Source organism: Rhagoletis pomonella, unplaced genomic scaffold (genome assembly GCF_013731165.1).
Source record: "Rhagoletis pomonella isolate Grant_MI unplaced genomic scaffold, Rhpom_1.0 Rhpom_scaffold_00003, whole genome shotgun sequence".
NCBI lineage: Eukaryota > Metazoa > Arthropoda > Insecta > Diptera > Tephritidae > Rhagoletis > Rhagoletis pomonella.
In genome coordinates, this window is record NW_023458557.1 from 35,151,294 (window position 1) to 35,172,363 (window position 21,070).

At 35.8% G+C, this 21,070-nt stretch overlaps 1 protein-coding gene across 2 annotated transcripts in view; it reads right to left on the reverse strand.

The window, feature by feature from the left end:
* The window catches only part of LOC118735168, a 136,152-nt gene that overhangs the window by 23,146 nt on the left and 91,936 nt on the right, over positions 1–21,070 (reverse strand). For both annotated transcript variants that reach the window (XM_036464809.1, XM_036464808.1), the window contains exon 2: positions 7,039–7,588. In XM_036464809.1, coding sequence (XP_036320702.1) covers positions 7,039–7,488 — 450 coding nt within the window. In that variant the 5' untranslated portion in view covers positions 7,489–7,588. The remainder of the gene's footprint in view (positions 1–7,038; positions 7,589–21,070) is intronic.

Consider the following 21,070-nt stretch of genomic DNA (forward strand, 5'->3'; position numbering starts at 1 on the left):
ATGAAGATGAAGATGAAGATGAAGATGAAGATGAAGATGAAGATGAATATGAAGATGAATATGAACATGAACATGAACATGAACATGAAAATGAACATGAACATGAACATGAACATGAAAATGAACATGAACATGAACTTGAACATGAACATGAACATGAGCATGAACATGAATATGAAGGTGTAGATAAACATAAACATAAACATTAAAAGCGATAGAGACAAAGATAGAGAGGAAGAAAGTGATAGGGATAAAAAGGAAATACAACTGAAGGATGTGCGATGTTATATTGTGATGTGTTATGCTACATATGTTATGTTATTGAATCTAATGCTATTCTATGTTATGTTATGCTAAGTACTAAGCTAAACTCCCCTCCACTTAACTCATTCCAACAAATTTTATTTCAGCTCAAATCAACTCACATAAACTATCCTTAATTTTAGCGGTTGAATTTCAACCGCTGGGCGAACACTAGTATGCTTTAATCCAGGGCAGCATAACTATATAAACGAAAAAATTTCGTTTCGTTATTTATTAGAAAAAAAAAATTATCAAAAAATTTCATTTGCTTATCTATGTATATATATAAATGTGAATGTCTGTTTGTTTATTACCTTATAAGTTTTGAACCACGACACGGAATCGCACGAAACTTTGCACACCTATTTATTTTTACCCCGGGAAGGTTATAGGTATGGTTTTATTTGCAAATGTGTCGCCAATTTTGCAAGGGGCGTGGCACCTCCATACGCCTGCAAATGTTTAATCAGCTATAACTTCGAAACCATAAGTCAAAAGAATTTGAACTTTGATATGAAGTCATATCTATGGTAGGTTCTAATGTTAAGTTATATATAAATGAGTTTGTAAAAAGGGGCGTGGCACATCCCATAATCGTGGAATTTTGTTTGAGCTATAACTTCGGAAACATAAGTCACATGACTTTGAAATTTGATATGAAGTCATATCTATAGTAGTTGCTTATGTTAAGGTTTTTATGTATAAATGAGTTTGTAAAATGGAGCGGGGCACATCCGATAGGCGTGAAATTTTTAATCAGCCATAACTTCGGAACCATACGTCTCATGAACGCGAAATTTGGTATGCAAATATATCTATGGTAGGTGCTTATGGTAAGGTTTATATAAATGAGTTTGTAAAAGGGGGCTGGCACCTCCCATAGGCGTGGAATTTTGTTACAGCTATAACTTCGGAAACATACATAGCATGAATTTGAAATTTTATATGAAGTCATATCTATGGTAGATGCTTAAGTTAAGGTTTATATAAATGAGTTTGGTTAAAGACGTGGGGTGGAACCCGCGGTTAAAAGCTAGTTATCAATAAACAAGATATGAAAAGATAAGTAGTTTTGTTAGTTATCAAAAAATGTTAACAAAAACAATTTCGTTTCGTTGATTATCAAAAAGGAAATATCAATAGTACATAGCAGGGTTGTTGCGAATATTCGCATTTGCATTCACAACCACGGAGCTTCCGCATTAATTTTAACCTTCGCATTCGCAATAATCAATGCGGAGCTTTTGCGAGTGCGAATGTTGTGCAAGTGCACCGATAAAACGTATATATTTTTGCCTGTGGTCGTGGGAGTATTGGTCAAATGTCATATTTATCAACTCTGATAAAAATGTCTTAAACATATTATTTCTTAACCTATATAACCGAACTATCCGTGGGCAGTCATACAAGTTTCAACCTTTAGTAATTTGTTTTTTCTGTGCTTTAAATACCTACTTTGGTTTCTTTCTTTATTATGATTTTTTTGGACCAATCTTAAAAAAAACTACTATGTAGACACAAAAGGAGAAAGTGTACACTGTAATTCTCAACCAATTTCCACGAATTTTGGGACTTGCGGGACCATTTGGGAATTTTTGCGACGAATTTAGGAACTTTAAGACTTTCGGAACTATTTCAGAAAGTCCCGAAGTTCGGGGAAACTAGTCTCAGGAATCCCGGAAGTCCCAAAAGGTGCAAAGTAGTCTCGAAAATCACAAAATAATCCCGACAGTCCCAAAAATCCGTAAATAGTCCCAAAAATACCTAAATTACTGCTGATAATCCCGATATAGTCGCGAAAATCTGAAATAAGTCCCGAAAATCTGATATACATAAGTGCCGAAATTCCGTAAATAGTCCCGAAAATACCTAAATTACCCCCGATAATCTCAAAAGTCCCAAAACTCCGAAATTAGTCCCAAAAATCCCGAAAGTCGCAAAAATTACGAAATACTCCCGAAAGTCCCAAAAATCCCGAAATTACTCCCAAAAAACCTGAAATAGACCCGAAAGTTCCAAAAATCCAAAATTAGTCCCAAAAATCTGGAAATAGTCTCGAAAGTCCCAAAAATACCTAAATTACTCCCGATAATCCCGAAATAGTCCCGAGGCTCCCAACAATCTCTAAATAGCCCCGAAAGTCCCAACAGTCCCGAAATTAGTTCCGAGAATCCTGAAATAGTCCCGAAAGTTCCAAAAATCCAAAATAAGTCCCAAAAATCCCTAACTAGTTCTCAAGATCCCAAAATTCTTACTTGTTCCCAGAAATGGAGAAATAGTCCCGAAAGTCCCAAAAATCCGAAATTAGTCCAAAAATCCCGAAATACTCCTGAAACCCCAAAATGGTCCTGAAAACCTCAAAAATCGAAAAGAAGTCCCAAAAAATCGATATACTACCGAAAACCCTAAAAGTCCCAAAATTTGTCCCGAAACCCCCGAAATAGTCTTGAAAATACTGACTTAGTCTGAAGAATCTCTCAAATCCCGAAACAGTTCCCAAATTGAGGTGTGGTGAGTTTAGGTGAGGTGTGGTGAAAACGGGTGTGACGAGTTCAACTGTGGTGAGTTAAGATTTGGTGGATTTTAGTGTAGCAGTAGGAGAAGTGGTGAGTTTATGTGGGGTGTGTTGAGTTTGTATGTGGTGAGTTGATTTGAGGAGAGGTGAAGTGAGTTGTGGTAAAGTAAGTTGAGGTGAGTGTAAGGTGAGGTGTTAATTCTCTAAATTTCTCCTAACTTATACAGTATTTAGTTAGAAAGTATTTACCCATCGACTAAATACCGTGGTACTTTAGTGAAAGCATTTTGCATCCCCAGGGTACCTGAGTACTTTGGACCAGAGTATTTAGCGCCTGCTAAATACTTTAATTTTTTGTACTTTGGTATCTAGCAGCTCCTAAATACTCAAGTTTATCTTACTTTAATATCTAATAGCTCCTAAATACCAAAATATTTTTTACTTGGGTATTTAGCAGCTCCTAAATACCTAAGCTCTATTTACTTGAATATTTAGTCATCTCCAAATACTAAGTATTTGTGTATTTAGTACCCAAAGTGGTACTTTAAGTACAAAAGTCTTTAGGTGTGCCCATCACTGATTACAAAAACTAAAATCGAAAAACGCTGATGAGGTAACAGATTTCCCAAATTCTGAAAAAGCCAAAGGAATGAGAATGAAGAATTCTTTTTAAAAAGCTTTAGAAAAACCTGACATATCTGGTTTGGCTTGTAAGCGCTGTTTAAACAACGATCTCACCATTATGATAGATTCCAATTGTTTCTTAAAAATACATGACATCCGCATTCGCATCCGCATCCGCGAATGTTAGCTGTTAGGTATTCGCATCCGCATTCGCATCCGCGAATCTAAAATTTCACATTCGCAACATCCCTAGTACATAGCATTATGCGAAGTGTTTTTATTAAATAATTGACAACTGGTTAACAAAACGCTGTTAATTAATTATGCGAAAACTAATTGAGGCGCAACATTAATATCACTTCAGTGATATCATCACTCAAACCTGGCCTACATATAGTCATTAATTATGTATTTATTTTAAAGTCGAAAACGCTAGCTCTACGCTAACTTGCGAAGCGGAAGTTTAATGTATAATTTTATATAGCTGGTACAAGGTACTGTGAACAAATTTTTTTGACTCCCAATAGTCTGCTAGAGTAGCCTTCATATCGCAATTATCATAGAATGCTTCTATAATTGAAAATGTTTCTGTGGTATGGTGTGTGTGGTATCAAGTGCCAAAGGGTCGGAACCCTCGAAAGGCGGACTGGGAGAAGTTTGGTTCGTTCCTTGAAACGAGAACACCAAATCTCTCTAAACTCAAAAACAAATCAATTTAAGACACGCGAGGTAACGAGTGCTTTGATTGGTTGTTTTGATAAAATATGTCCGCTAAGAAGAAGCAGACAGGGAAAAGCGGTCCCATGGTGGAACACTGAATCCACCAAACTTCGAAAAAGGTCCAGGAAACTTCTGAATAGGGATTTAAAACCCCGTAAAGAGGAGGACTGGTCCGAATATAATAACAACGTGCAGAAGGAATATAAGAGGCAAATTCGCATGTCAAAATTAAGCTGTTATGAAGACGACTGCAATAATATTGACAACATCAGAGAGTCTGCCAGGTAGCTTTCTGACTACATTGCGGTATTCTCTAAAATAGTTATTAGTTTCTTATTTTTAAGGACATCGTTAATGCTTAGCTGGATGGTGTGCACGGCACATCTTATAACTACAATTGACTCTACTACTACTTTTCTACGACCCATTGTTCCCGCAATTCCTTCGAATAATGAAATTTGCCTATTTATTAAATTTGTTTGTTGCTGCAGAAACAATTTTTCTTTTTTGATATTTTTTTCCTTTGATAATCAACGAAACTAAATTGTTGTTGACATATTTTTTTGATAATTAATAGTTGCGTTCCTTATCTCCCAGAAATAGTCAGAAAAAGTCCGAAGTAGTCAGATTTAGTCCAAAAAGCGTTCCTTAACTCGAAAATGACAGCAAAAATGAGGCAGCAACACTCAGTGAGAGTGACTCTCTTCAGTCCGAAGTAGTCAGATTTAGTCAGAAAAATTTTTTCTGCCAAAATCCTGAAAAGTGTCAAACTCAACTGAATTTAAATTAACGGAAATTAAAGAATACACAAAAAGTGAGAATAACCGAAAAAGTAAAAAAAGTGAATTGAAATTGGAAGGAAGCAAAAAATAATTGATATAGTAAGTGTTTATTGTGCTTGTACATACATTTCCATTCTTATTTGACGTTAGTGTTGTTGTTGCCATTCTGTGGACTAAAAATTTGGTTTTTTGAGTTCCTTTACTTTTTTCTGTTATTCTATTTTAGTGAGCGCATTTTGCTTACGCTCTGGCATTTTGACACTTTTCAGATTTTAGTCCAAAAAGATAAGGAATAAACCTAATAAAACGAAGTCTTTTTAATAAACACATAAAAGTAAAAACATAATCAAATCGCTCAGAGAAATTCGTCGGAAGAAAGTTCGCTGCTAAAATTAAAACACACTGCAGTATATGAGATTTCCCACAACCAAAGCGACGACGAAGTTTGTCTGACGAAATTCGGCAAGAATAGATTTATTTTTAATTTTGCCGCTGCCGCCGATCATAAAATCAGCTCTCAGTGGAAAAGTAGCTTTGTTTCCTGTTGCGGCGAACATCACCCAGCGGCATCGCTCCGATCGACGAAATTCGCACAGCGATTTGGTTCTGTTTATACTTTAATGTTAACATTATCAATGTAAAAAACAAAAACGATTTTGTATTTTCATTTTTTTATCAAATTAACGTTATTGTGCAGCCCTGCTTTAATCAAACAAGATGTACATATGTATATACATATGTAAGGTAAGAAAAAGGAATTATGTTTAAGAATATATCGTCACAAGACGAGAACAAAGGCGTGCCATTGTTTTGACGGCGAAAAAGGACACATTGGGGAAAAAAAGACGCGTAAACCTAGTTGACGGCTAAGAAGGACGCGTTATAGATGTATACCTAGCCAAGCACTGTCACTTCAGCATTATTCCCCAAAAACTTTTTGGGGAATGTACACACTATTACACCCGCAAACATAGTTGACCGCGAAGATAAGTTAACGCGTCTTTCTTAGCCGTCGACTAGGTTTGGGCGCCTTCGCTGAAGTTATTTTATGCGTCTTTTTTCGCGGTCAACTCTTGAGCTCGCGCCTTTATTCGTGCCTAGTGACGATATGTAAATGTTGATCGTTGTATGCTGCTGTCGGTTTGGCTGTTGTCATCAAAAGGACCGTAGTTCAAACCGAACATAGCATTAAATAATCGTGAACTTCGAAAGAAGCCCACCGGTAGTTTTCCCGCAGCGGTGTAGCTTTGCAGCGAACAGCGGCGCAGAAAACTTACCAGTGGTTCTCAAATATTGAAGGTTTTTGGCTTCACCACTGTGTTCTAAAATAAATAATGTTTGGATTTTCATGCAAATTGCAAAATATCCTTAAATATACATGTCATCAATAAAAAAAAAAAAATTAGACGTGCTAGAAAAAAACCAAAGATGCATTTTAATTTAACATACCTAGATATTCAAAAGAACATAATTATTGGACGGGGAAAATAAATTTTAAATTTCGCAGGACCGCGTAAAAGATGTAGAATAGTGAGAATAGTCACGACAATTAAACCATGTTTCCTATCGGAAAATTTAATATTAAGAAAATTCTTCTGACAGGTTATTTTATCCTCCTATTCGGCTTTGTTTACTTTTACTTAAGAAATGTCATCGTCGCCAGGACGGCGTAATCTTTTATTCTATCGATCTCAGAAAATAGTGTATCCAACAATTTTTTCTGAGGTTTTTGGAAAAATTTCGCTTAATTTCTTTGTATAATTACTACTTCTCGCTTAGCAATAAACAGTTTATTGAGTTTATTTGCCCAATTGCAGGAAAGGGTACCGTAATTTTAGTAGTTTTACATTGAAAAATAGTCAAATAACTTAAAAATCTCTAAATATGAAGACATTGTTATTTCCTTAAAACGTTAGATTTTCTCAATGTAACCACTATTATTTTTTTGAACAGCTGAATTTGGGGGCGTGTAGGGAAATACCTCATAAACTGGCAAAATGAAATATATTAGGATTTCGTTTTTACATTTCTGTTATATTCTAATTTAAGATATTTTATCTGATTGGATTACGCTTAAGATTATGTTCTACTTACTTCTCGAGTCGCATTGACAGACACTTGTCTTTTACGTTTCCTACTAACGTTGCGCCTACTCATTTTCGCAAACCAATGCGAGGTATCGGTGGAGGTTGTCGGCACTGGAGACCATCCACGTAACAAAAACGAATCTACGGTTGATAACGATGGAGAAGTAGAAGATGCATCACATGCTTCTGTTGTGGGAGCTGAAGTACTCGTAGCTATTTTCTTCACCGCTTCGGCGTTTGTATGTATAGATGCATGTGGTGATTCTTGCGATAAACGCCTGTATTCCAATGTATTTGAAGTTGTTGGCGGCAGCAGCCAAGAAGACGTTGCATAGAGCGGCGGATTATTGAAAATCTCACTACTTGATTTACTATTGCTAACAACTGTGGAAATTTTCCTTCGGTTTTGTGTATTGCACGGAGGCTGGCTTTGACGGTTCCTCGAGGTATTATGCATTTTAAAGCTGTTGTGCTCACTCTTGCTTTTATGACTAATATTTTGGTCGTTTTTAGTATGACTTCAGCCGGTGTTCTTGTTACTCTGCTCCTTCTCCACACTGGAATAACATTAGAATAGAAAAGAGTAAGGGAATGAATAATATAAATATGTAATATTCAATTATTATGGTAGAGCTGTCATAAGAAATACCTAAAATAAAATGCACCCAAAATATTTCTCTTTGAATATGCCGCACAGTAGTCTGAATCCAAAATCTAGATGAAAAAAGTCGGAAAATATAACTCTTTAAATTAATTTCTTTTCGTATTTTTATGTTTAACAAGCTTTTGCCCGCAGCTTCGCCTGCGTAATGTTTGGTTTAACGAAATTATTTTAAAATGTAACAAAGAAGGAAACAAATAACTTTACCAAACACATATTAAAAATAGTTCAGCAATTCAAACGCAATACATTTCTGTAAACAACGTTTCGGGACTTATTGTCATGGACGTATATATAGAGATTTCAGGATCTCGATGCACGCGAAAACACAACGTAGAGTTTTCCGTACTAGAGACATGGAATGCACAGATTTATTACGGTTTGTCCTTGGCTTTTATTAATCGTTATCGCGAAGGCGTCTTTTAACGGAAACTGCAAACGTTTAAACTGAAATGACATGTTTGTTGGAATTATGGGAATTCGTGGTATCAATACTGATTGTCCTTTGCACATTCGAGGTGCATCCAGGTTACACATCAATCTGACTGGCTCTCCAACCTTTAATTCCAGTCTGTGGGACGGCACCCCTGACAATTCGAAAAAGTTTAGAAACTCTATAGCAGGGGTGGGCAAGGCCGAGGCCGAAAAGAGCCACATGTAAATTCTAAATCCTACAAAGAGCCACAAAAAAAACAAGAAAAACAACAATTTAATTTTTAAATAAAATTATTATTAGAAACGAAAAACATTAATTTTATTATTATTCTAATGTACGTAAGATGGATATTAAAAAAAATTCAAAAGATCCCTTTGGCCAAATTTTCAAAATCTGGTTTTACGTCAGTTAAAGCCGTTCGTAACCGTTCTGTTAAACGTTGGTTAGTCAATTGTGAACGGTATTTTGACTTAACGAATTTCACTGTAGAATACAAAAGCTCACAGTTATACGTTGTACCAAAAATAGAAAATACATGGCACGCAGCTGTTTTCAACAGCGGATATTTTAAATCTGGTACTTGTTGCCGGAATTCAAGCAATGACAAAGCTTTATGTTGCATTTCCAGTGCCCTATCTCACTTTAATTCCAAAAACTCCAACTCTTCTTCGCTTTTCTTAAAAAGGAGTATTTCGGATGTTGTAAATTCATCCTCAATTTTGTTACAGAAAAAAGGGTTTATGAAGTATGCAAACTTACATTTAAATAATTTCAAATCGGTAAATCTTTTTTCAAAATTTGCTTTTAAATCATGTAGGCGACATAGTGGTCCAATTTATCCTCTTTGATATGTCCAATAATTTTTTTCTAGCCATGGAAAATGATGAAATATTCTCTTTTTGAGATCATGTATAAAAAGGCATAGTTTATCTTCAAAACTTAAAATAATTTGCGACAAATCAAAAACATTTTTATTCTCTCCTTGTAGAGACAAATGCAAATGTTCCATCATATCGGTAAAGAACATTAAGTTAGAAAGCCAATTTTCAATCTCCAATTGCGGGTAATGTTCCGATCTCAATTTGCGTATGTGTTTATAAAAAGAATAAAATAAAAAAGAAAGCAATGGAAAATAATGTTCAGCAAAGAAATATGTATTTTAAAAAGTAAACAGATCCAAAATGTTCTAAGCAAAGAGAAAGTAAAAGGAGCCGCTCTTTGCTAAGAAATGGGCCGCATTTGGCTCACAGAGCCGCGTTTGCCCACCGTTGCTTTATAGGATATATTGGTGCATCCTCATTTGCCACCAAAGTATCAAAAGACAGTCGACTTACCAGCAGTGTTGCCGCGAATCATTTTTAGTGGTAGCCAAATTCCTTTAAAGGAAGGGCTAAAAAAGAGCTAAAAAAGTCGTTGTGGCTAAAAATGGTAGCTAAAATTTTTTTCTTACATATACAGTGACGAGCAAAACTGTAACATGGTGTAACACTTTTTATTTCAGCCGCCGCTATATTTCCAAGTTCTAACGACTTTCATACTTTTGTTGCATATTCTTGTTGGTACATCCCTACTCCCTCTCTCATAACCAGGCATGGGCAGAGAGTTAGCAGGTGCTAAAAGAGCGTAAGCGTCGCGTGTACGTATACAAGCGAGAGCGCAGTGATGAGAACACGACAGCACGCAAAATGAATTAGGCACACTAACACATTCTCACTTTTAGCTCACGCTTGTTTGTGTAGTGCCCACCTCTGCTCATAACGATTTGAAGTCAATACAACAACAATAAAAAAACCAGCAGACAAAAATGTAAATTAAGGCAGATGTTACAGTTTTGCACTCATATATTTTTAAGAACTTTTTAACCATTTTCACGTAAAAAAAGAACTACTAACACAATGTTCAGTACCCTTTTGCTTGTTTCAGTTCCTGGATGCGTTTTGGGATACCTTATTTGTATCTCTGTAAAAATTCTGGTGGTATATCCTCCCATATATCCTTAATTTGTTTTCGCAGCTCATGTACTCGATTTTACGGACTTTGATACTTATTAAGCTGTGCTTTTAGTTGATTTCGCAAATTGTCGATGAGATTCATGTCCGCGGATTGCGGAGGTCGTTTCAAATTAGCAAATTTTTGCTTTTGTATCCTGGCTTTGCGAATATGTGCAGTGTGTTTTGAGTGATTTTTCAGCAGAAACTATAATTTTTGCGACTACATCTTGTAAATTTTGTTTAAATATGAACAGATACTGTTCCTTACGCATAATGTGTACTAACGGACAAACAAAATTTTTTTGAATACAACCCCAAACTATTATTGACCGACCACCGTGATTCACAGTTTGCCTTACATGATGCGCATGGGCTTAATTTGGGTATTTGATCCAATACCAGGCCCGGTAATTTGATTGAAAGCGATTAATTTAGTCTTGTCAGACCAAATAACCTTCAATTTAAACTTAAAAATATGTTTTTTTATTGCATTCTGAACGGCCTCACATATCCCAATAAGCAACGGTTCGGTTTTCGTGCGATGCAGCAAAAAGCTGCCACACTCGCTCATGTATTTTGATCAAATTTGCTTTTTTCTTCTTTATGATGCCTTTGCGCTCAATTTGGCAATTCTTCACCTCGCTGTCTATTGATTTGCGTTAAAGTTTAATACCTTAAGCGGTTCTGTAATAGTGCCTGCATCGCTACTTGCTGCTAAGGTCACAAGATATCGTACCGTTATATTTTTTGACAGACTACTTTTGTCCTTGGGAACACTTTAGGCAAAATTTTTCTCAGTCTTAACATTTTCAAGTAGCAAATTCCACAATTTTTTACCACTTTTCGTGCGGTCCCGCCTTTCCGCAGTAAATCTATTATTTACATTTATGGTTCCTGATTAACTATATTATTTACTGGTGATTACTTCTTCAATAAATTACAATACAGAAAAAATTCTTCTGACTTCCAACTAAGTAAGAGAAAACTGTCAAATGCAAAACTGAGAGTGAGTTCAAAACTGTAACATCTGCCTTAATTTACATTTTTGTCTGCTGGTTTTTTTATTGTTGTATTGACTTCAAATCGGTATGAGAGGGGAGTAGGGATGAACCAACAAGAATATACAACAAAAGGATGAAAGTCGATAGAACTTGGAAATATAGCGGTGGTTGAAATAAAAAGTGTTACACCATGTTACAGTTTTGCTCGACACTGTACATATATAAGCATACACGCAACCATTTTCAATAAGTAATGGTATAGAAAAACATTGAACTCTGGAAAAAAAAAAACAAATATTTTTCCAACAAACAACCGTTTTGTATTTAAGGGAAAATATACAACACCAGCTTGCTGGCTCCACCAAGTGATTTTACCATCATGCTCGAAGCATATAACTTACCAGCATGCTGCTACAGTATTCATTTCTTTACAAATGAGGTCGAGGAAAGATCGGAATGATTAGAGCCGAAATTTCATAATTTTTCTACCATTTTGTTAAACATTTGGGATATTCACAACGGTGTCGTAAGTTTCGTATTGTTGTATGTCGTAAACTTTAAATGCCTAAAAAATGCATTAAGAGTGTTCGCAAAGTACCATCAAAGACATATTATGAGATTTTGCAATGTTAAAAAATAGCTGGTTGTCCATTCAAGTTCTCTAAACATTTACTTAAGCTTTTAAAGTTTACGACATAAAACAATACGACACTTACGACACCATTGTGAATCCCTCAATTGTTTTTTTTTTTTTAATTTACAACTGCAATATCGGCTTTGACTCATATAGAGCCAGGAATTTCCGACAAAATACTTTTTACTTAGAAAATTTAGTTAATTTCACCACTCACGACACCAGCATGCTGGTACAATCATAAAATTTTCAAATAGTTTTTGAAGTTGCACCAGCAGCTGGTACAATCACATCGCAAGAACATACAGGGTCAATCGACTTGATGGGCCATTTAACAAATTAAGCATATTAAGGGTCGTAAACTTATCTATTTGAAACTATAGTTAAATCGTTAATAGATAAGTTAACAGCCCTAATACTTTTTACTAATACTTTTATGAAAATGTAAGGTACATACAATACATATATGTATATGGGCAAATCTAAAAAATAGGTACACTCTCCAAAAAAAAATTTTTAATTTTAAATTTGTGAGCACACCTATGTTTTATATATAATTTTATTCGTACTCTCTTAATGAATCGATTAATATAAGTATAATTCATTTTCATCAAGTGCTTCAAAAGTTAGACGAGGAATAAACATGAAATAGAAAATAAAAGAATAAGCTGGGTTCAAATTACGTTGTTCAAGTTATAAATTTTGAGCAAAGATTTTGAAAGTTGAACTCACTTAATTGGGACGTTCTTAATTCAATAGCATCTCCCGTTTTACCAGATTGGCTCCGGTTTTCGAGATAACGGTATTTGAAGATTTGATTAAATTTTAACTATTTTATAAATTACTCCATCAGTTTTGAAGTTATTTTACTAAACTTTTGCACATAACGGTTTTTTAATATTACCTTAATTATTCCTTAAAATTATCGAAATGGTTACACTTTAACGTATAGCTCCAATACAACTGATTACTCATATATGTGTTTTTGCGCTATAACTCTAATTTCATATCTGAATAATAAATTTTATGCGTGCTATATGTTAAAGTGAACCTATACTAAATTTTTACATGCTTAATTGGAGGAGTTATAACGCAAAACAACGTCTCTGGACAATCAGTTGTATGGGAGCTGTATTTTAGAGTAAACCGATTTGGATGATTTTATGAGATGGCGAAGGAAATGTTAAAATACAAGCGTGTGCAAAATTGTAGTAACATATCTTCAAAACGGAGGGAGTTTTTTATAAAATAGTTAAAATTTAAGCAAAGTTTCAAGTACCCCTATTTCCAAAACTGGAGACAATCGGGAAAAACTGGGGACGCGATTGAATTTAAAAGGCTCCAATTAAGTAAGAGCAACTATCAGAACCTTTGTCGAAAAAAATTTGATTTGATACCACGCTCGAAATATTCTGACTATAAGAAGGAAAATAATTAAAAGTACTAAATCGGCGTTTTCGCACACTTCTAGAGAACATTTTTTTGAAGCATTTTACAGGTATATACAACGTTATAAGGACTATTAGTTATAAAAGTATTTAGATCGTTTCGACGTATTTTCCAAATGTGCCTTCAAATAAGATATTTTTGGAATAAAAATTACGCTCGAGATCGCAGAATATTTTATCTTTAAAACATGGTTTATTCTGAAAGCACACCTCTTGCTAAGTTGTAAAATTATTCGTAATTGTTTGAAGAATACGATACATACTTAAAAAGTTCTTAAAATTAAATGCTTCAAAAACTATACGCGATAAACCGAAAATGTTGAAAATGGTGAAATGTGGAGTTACAGACTTTGAGTTACTTGCCATTTCGTTATTTTTTAATGCACACTTTTCTTACCTACTACATATGAAGTATACACATAAGTGCTAAATGCCCATTAAATTTCAAATGAGAATATGGTGTGCTTCAAAAGTTATGACATAATTAATTTTGCCCCTCTTAAAAATTACATAAAAAATTCACTTGTTTTCATTATTTTTTTAAATTTAAACACCTATAATTCAAAAGTTATGCAGCAAATTGATCCAAATCTTTTTTGAGGCTTCATGTATAAGTCAATGAATTATATCCAAAAGCAACCAGCTTGATATAGTTTCCAACAGTGAAAACAAAGCTAAATAACACCAAGGTTACCTGTTTTTTAGATTTGCCCATATATATCAGTCTTTCTTAGTTCTCATCTCTTACAAAATGAAAAAAAAAAAAAATAGATCAAATTAAGTATATACAACTTTTTCATGCCAATTATGAATAAATTCTCCAAAGGGCTAAAAAAAAGGGCTAGGAGCAATTTTAAATTTATGTGGCCAAAAAAAGTATGTGGTAGCCAAATCTAGCCATCAAAGGGCTAAAACGGCAACACTGCTTACCAGTAGTGCGATTCACTAACTTTTAACAATGCGACTTGTCGAGTTGTAAGTAGTGTTGCCAAATATGGGCTTTTCCTACCAAAACTGGTAGGTTTTTTCCATTTGGTAGGTTGGTAGGCTTGATTGGATTTTGGTTGGTTTCGGGACAATGAGTAGTAGTTATTTGCGAAAAATAGAAAATATATAGGTATCTCCAAATGTTTTAGCAACCTTTCTTACACAAATATTTCACCGGTGCGTTCGTATAATGCGGCCACAAGCATGTAAATATACCTGATTCCTAATTACAAACGTATACCTTATTATTGCAAATATACAATACGGACTAGAGGTATACGCCGCCGAGCCACGCCGCCGCCGCCGATTTGTGTCATTCCTCATGCGCCGCCGTCGAGTTACGGCGGCGGCGGCGTTCGGCGCCTAAGGAATTTTGTACAAAATTTCATATGTACATTTGTACATTGAATAAATCGTTTGGAGGAACTAAATACTACCTGTATAAAAACACAATTTTACGAAATGAAAATTACACTTTTAAATTAGTTTTTTTTACATAATTTGGGCCACTGGACAAGAATATGATCTCCTTTATATTTCCAACCAAAAGTAACTCAGAAAAAACATAGATAACATATTTTTCGACGAAAGCGTTTATTACAGTTAAATTGGGGTCGAATACTGGTAATCTATCGAATTTTTTCCGCAGTAGACAATTCTTTTCAATCCTACAACAATACTACTTTTTTATAAACCTACTATAACAGCAAGGAAGTTATAACACATCAAAAACACTAACGCCAATATCTCAGAAAGCAGTTTTAATAGAAGCGTCCTCTTTGCATCTAGCTCCTCAATTATTGGAGATAAAACAAAGATAATATTTTAATATTTTAAACAAACACATTTTTTGCTAATATTTGCATTCTTAAGTTATTTTATTCTGGGGTCCCACATACGTATACAAGTACTAGGTGGCTGTGTGAAAATTACGTTAGCATTCCTTAGTGGTGGTCAAACCCCAGGAAGGTTTTGCTCCCTCGCATCGCAATGTTTTCTACACAGGGTTAAAGTTCCCTCTTTATGGTAAACATTAGTATTATTTTTCATTACATTCGGTTCTCCTTAGAAAAATTCTTATTTTAATGGAAATTTTAACCATCTATAAGCCATTTTTTTCAACAGCGGGTCAAAAAGGCCCGTTCTGGTTCGAGTTGATGGGTTAAACTTTTGGAAAAAAAGTAGACCAACCTTGTTTTTAATATGTAATCCGCAAAAAATCGTAAGAACTCCGTAATTTAACATAACGGTTGATAAGATTATTGTAAAAATTTATTGAGAGCGACATAAATTACCCCAATAACTAAACTTTTAAAATTTTTTTATTTATTTAAATTTAAATAGTACATACGGATCTGCAGAGAACATAGAGATCCGTGGGTGTATGTATGTATGTACCTCAGACCTTCTTCTCTTCGCCCATCAATCAGCGCCATACGCTCAACATTTTAATTCAAGTAGGAAGTAACAATATTTAAATTTAAAACTAATTCAATAATGAAATAAATAGAATTATAATAATAGAATAATTGGCATGGCGAATGCCTATCGCTGACGAGTTGAAATGATAAGATTAGTAGCCTCATGGCTCTTTGAAATCTACCTTATGAGCAGTAGCGCCGGCGTTTACAGACGCGCCGGCGTCGCCGCCGCCACCGAATATTTCTGAAGTTGACCACGCCGCCGCCGCAAAGCCTGTCGGCGTAAACCTCTAATACGGACATCCATATATCGTCACCTAAGGGTGAAAAGGTGCCAAGTCCATTTTTTTTTTAACTTTTTCAGAGAGACGAAAATCGATGTAGTTTCGTATTACCTGTCACTCTGCATCAAAAACTAAACTTTGAAAAAAAAAACTGGACTTGGCACCTTTTCACCTTTAGGTAGCGATATAATTTATGGCGTACTTGGACCAAGATTCCAGAAAAGTCTGCCAATGGGCTCGTACTCAGCCATATTTCAGGCGGAAGTCTTCCCAATCGAAGTCTGTGTTCGCGAATGTCATCGTAGAAGGCAAATGAGGCCAGAATAAATATTATGTCGGATATTCAGGCAGAGTTAAAGGCCTTAGAGTCTTTTAAAACGGCATCAAGGCTTGTAAACTCCTGAACCACCTGCGAGCCCACAATAGCGTCACGTTGTGTTTGAAGGCAACGAAAGGACTGACTGTCTCGCAAAGCGTGAAGCCCAAATGTGTTTGCACGGTCCCTAGCCTTTCTGTGGTACATATAAAGGATACACTGCAGACCTACTTAGTAGCTAGCTGGAAATAATCTCAAATTGCTGCCTACTGGCGGAAGACAAAGGGAATAAGACAATCAAAGATATGCATAACTCTTTCCAGCAGGAACTCCGAAAGACACCTTGAACTGGCAACCTGACAGCACACTGCAAGTTAACGTACGGGTTTAATTAAATGGGTTTTTCTGTAGAGACGGACTGTAGGGTTTCTCGGCTGGTGAAAGAAACCCCAGAGTATATTCTATGTGCCTGTCCACGAAGCATGAATCGTAGATTGATACACCTTGGAGAACGATTGCCTTCTCCATCTAAAATTTGGAACATGGCCTCATCCAAAGTGCTGAGCTTTTTAAATAGCCTAAGGTTGGAGTGATTACAATTTTCGTTTAGCACATTTATCTTCTTAGATCGCGGCGCGGATATCTTCGACGTAATAATAATAATATCGTCACTAGACACGAATAAAGAGTTCGGGGGAATACTGTTGCACTCGAAAATATAGTTGACCGCGGACATAAGTTTATGGGTCTTTCTTCGCTGTCAAAGAGGTTAACGCTGCTTTATTTGCCGTCACCTATGTTAAGAGACGAAATTTGACGATATGTTTGTATGTGTAAAGAGACATATGTACATATGGATAAGTCTGTACAGTAAAATGAATCGTTATACGCAGTTAATTTGTTTTTATTAATCTAGTTGTGTTTTAGTTTTACTAAATGTTATGTTAAGTATGTTTTTAAAATATTTTACATTAAAAACAAATATAAAAACACGAAAAAAATTGTCTATGTTTTGGGTGGTTATGGTAGGAAATTTTGGTAGGAAAAAAAAAATTGGCTTGTCGCAACGCTGGTTGTAGCCAATGGTCGGCACGCCATACAACAATTGTTGAAGCTCTCATCACACGCATTTGTTATGCATACTTCGCATAACTTCGCACAACTTCGCATAAACTTCAAACTGTAATTTCGTATGTACTTTGTATGTATAAACATATGCACGTTATTAAAAAGCACTATGATTCTTTTTACAATAATATAAACTAGTATCGCCCCGTTGTCGAAATTCGACCACCTCACTTTTTTTACACAACTGGTTGGGGAAATCTTCGGTAGATTGGGCAAATCGCTAATTGGGCCAAAATTAGAGCCCAATTGGGAAAACTTTTGGGTCTGATCGGGCAACCTCAAAAAATTTCCAGCAAGGAAACTATCACAATGGGCAACAATTTTTGCGCCCTCAACTGGCACGAAAATCTGCTAGCATCATATAAGTGCATTTTCAGAAAAAAAATCATAACTCGAAAACGACGAATTTTAGCATATTGCTACTCGTACTGAAAATGGTTTATACTATTCCCTAATAGACAAAAAAGTTTGAGAGAAAAAAAGGTGTGGCAATTTGAAAAAATCAATTCGAAAAAAAAAATTTTGTTTATAAACAATAATTAATTATTAATAAACAATTACTGATGTTTAGTTCACTAGATCGATTCAGTAGATCAATACCTGCAATTAAAAAAAAAATCGTTAAAATCCTTGCTTTTTTGCGGCAGTTATAAACGATTTCATCAAAAGTTGCTATTACGAGAGGAAAAAAGAAGCGTTCGTACTCAAAAAGAAAAAAATTCATTATTCGAAAAATTCGCATTTCTGAGCAAAAAGACAAAATACGTGTCTCCTTAAATTGTTCAGGGAACAATCCCTGCGAGTTTTATCGCAAACTTAAATTCACTTTCCCCGACCTGGGTGATTTGAGATGGAATGAGCCATATATAGATAGATTTAGCTTGCGTATTAACCAACAAACATACATACATACTTTCATTCAATTCAAGCGACGAACGCTTGTCTGTGATCTAATCGCGCTCTCACCAACACAGTCACAGTTTCATTTTTGCCGACCCCTGTTCAGGGATGCCGTTTGGATCTAAATAGATCCAATTGGATACATTTTTAGGCGAATTTTTGCGGGATACTTATTTTTTCCGGTCAGTATAAATGTGGATACTTTTTTAAATAGGCCAAAATTTTATATTTCCTATAAAGATTTTTTCGTTCAAAAATCGATTTTCGTTAAAGATGGTAGAAAGCATTACGTTTTCTGAACGTATAAAGAATCGCTATTAAGCGTGAAATTAAAGCATTTTATTTTTTGTGAACGAAGCAATGAACATATGAAGAGATCTCACCAAAATAGGTATAAGCGCAATTGCTTTAATTATCTTAAAAGGATGCTTTAAGCAAGATCTTAATATACATATCGTCGTTTAAAGTACAAAACCGCGTATCAACAAAATGCAAAACCGCGCATGTGACGTTGCATAAATTATTTTCTAGAGAGTAAGAACACTCATATTTCAGAATGGTTCTCTTTTTTATAAAGCAATCGCATTTCTGGCTAGTATATTTCAGGACGAATGGAAAAGGATTGAGCTTGTGTGAGCAAATCCTATTTTTGGCAGCAAATGTCAGTTACGCGGTTTTGCAGAATGACGATACGCGGTTTTGTACTTTAAACGACGATATACATATATAAAGTAAATTATACTCTTTCTGTAGTAATATCTTTCATATCATATATTTTCATTTGTTAATTTAAAAAGAAAGAATATTTCAATGCAGTTCAAAAAACTAAATTTGATTTATTTAAGGCAGTGCTCTTGCAAAGTGGGGGAAATCGAGAGCGCAAAATGGCACTGAAATCTGCCACTTTCTGCTGGAAAAAATTTTACCGTCGAAAACTTACAAGTAAAAAAGTCTTCTGACCACAAACATGTGTTCGTGAATAAACAAAAGAAAGGAATAAAAGTTTAGTTTAGTTAATTTATTATTAATCTCTATACGATTTTTCAATTTTACCATATTTTTCCCAGAAATATACCAAAATAGATAATAATGCTGAAAGGTTCTGACCAAATTTGTCAGTTGATCGTTAAAACGAAAATGGGATAATTTTAAAGGCACATTTGTAGCGCTATCTTCTTAATTTTTGTGAACCCAGGAAGGGTGCTTAGAGGAGATTCTTTTGTTTTTGAACGCGTCATAATGTGGTATCAAAAATATTTGTTAGAAAAAACTTATTCATTCCGAGATAATTTTTTCAATTCAATTCAATTCAATTTATTAACTTCTTGAGTACAGTAAAACGCGAGGTCTTTTCAATGTACAAATAATCCAAAAAAAATTACAAAATTAGCTTCAACTAAAATCTAATTAGATAAAGTACAGAAAAATATTGTGATGGTAACAACAATATTTAATTATAAGTAATAGTTGTGCAAAAAAAAAAGCATATATGTATATATAATAGATAAAGATAATAATAATAATAATTCATTTATATGTTAAAAATATTTTTCCTATACAAAAGTATTCAACAGTAAAAAAAATTCCAAATTGGGGACAATGCACCAAGCGGATAATAAATTACCAAATGAACCACCTATTGCAACTGTGAAAGTTATCAGCTGTTTCGAGGATTACAAGTTTTTGCAAATTTTGCAAACTGCTGTTGTTGTTGTTGTTGTAGCGGCTACTAAGCCCCGTTCGGGGCGGTTCATCCATCAACGTTGTCGTCAATTTCAGCTAGGAGGAGGCCCAGGAAGTGTGCTACTTCCACAGTGGCTGTCCATAGTGACAGGGGCGTTAGCTGAGTGGGGTTCTCAGGGCATGTGAAGAGGTGCCGGGAGTCATGTGGCGCCACTCCACATGCCGGGCATTGGTTGGGCACATCCTCGTTGATTCTGCTCAAGTAGAAGTTGAGCCTGCTGCAATAGCCAGAGCGAAGTTGGGCTATTGTACTGCGGGTCTCCCGAGGCAGACAAAGTTCTGTCCCGTCCACGTCCGGTGGTTGTGTGCCTAGAACGGCATTCACAGGGCGGGAGTCTACATAACTTGACACTGATTCCCTGTGAATTCCGTTCAGGGCCTGTCGGTAGGTTAACGGGTAACCTCTGGACTTCGTTCGTTCGTTCGTTCGTTCGTCGTCCTCCTGACGTGCCGTGGCGAGGGCTTTTCCGCGAGCAGCTGTCTGCTGGGATGGCCACGTCTGTGGCCCCCAGCAAGGAACTGCTTGCAGAGCATTATGTTATGCTCTTTTACTGGGAGCATCTGGGCCTCGTCATGTAGGTGGTGTTGGGGCATCATCAGGAGGCATCTTGTCGCAGTTCGTAATGCCGTATTTTGGCAGGTCTGTAGCTTCATCCACTGCGTCCTGCTAGTCCCCGGCGACCATACGGGCGCTGCATAGTTTAGAACCGGCCGGCCAATTGCCTTGTATGTTGCCAACAACGTTTCTTTATCTTTGCACCAAGTGCTGCCGGCCAGCGACTTGAGGACATTGTTGCGGCTCTGTACTTTGTTGACAATTGCGGTTGTATGCGCCGAGAAGGAGAGCAGACTGTCGAAGGGAACTTCGAGGATTTTCGGGTTATTCACCGTCGGTATTGTTACGCCATCGACGTGAATACCCAGTGGCAGTGTGACCTTCGTCCAGGTGGTGAAAACGGTTGCCGAGGATTTCGCAGGGGATAGGGTAAGGCTTCTTGCAGTGAAGAAGCGAGAAAGTTCGGAGAGGTAACCGTTTCCTTTCGAGAACAAGTCATCAATTCCATTCCCAGACGCCATGATCGAACAATC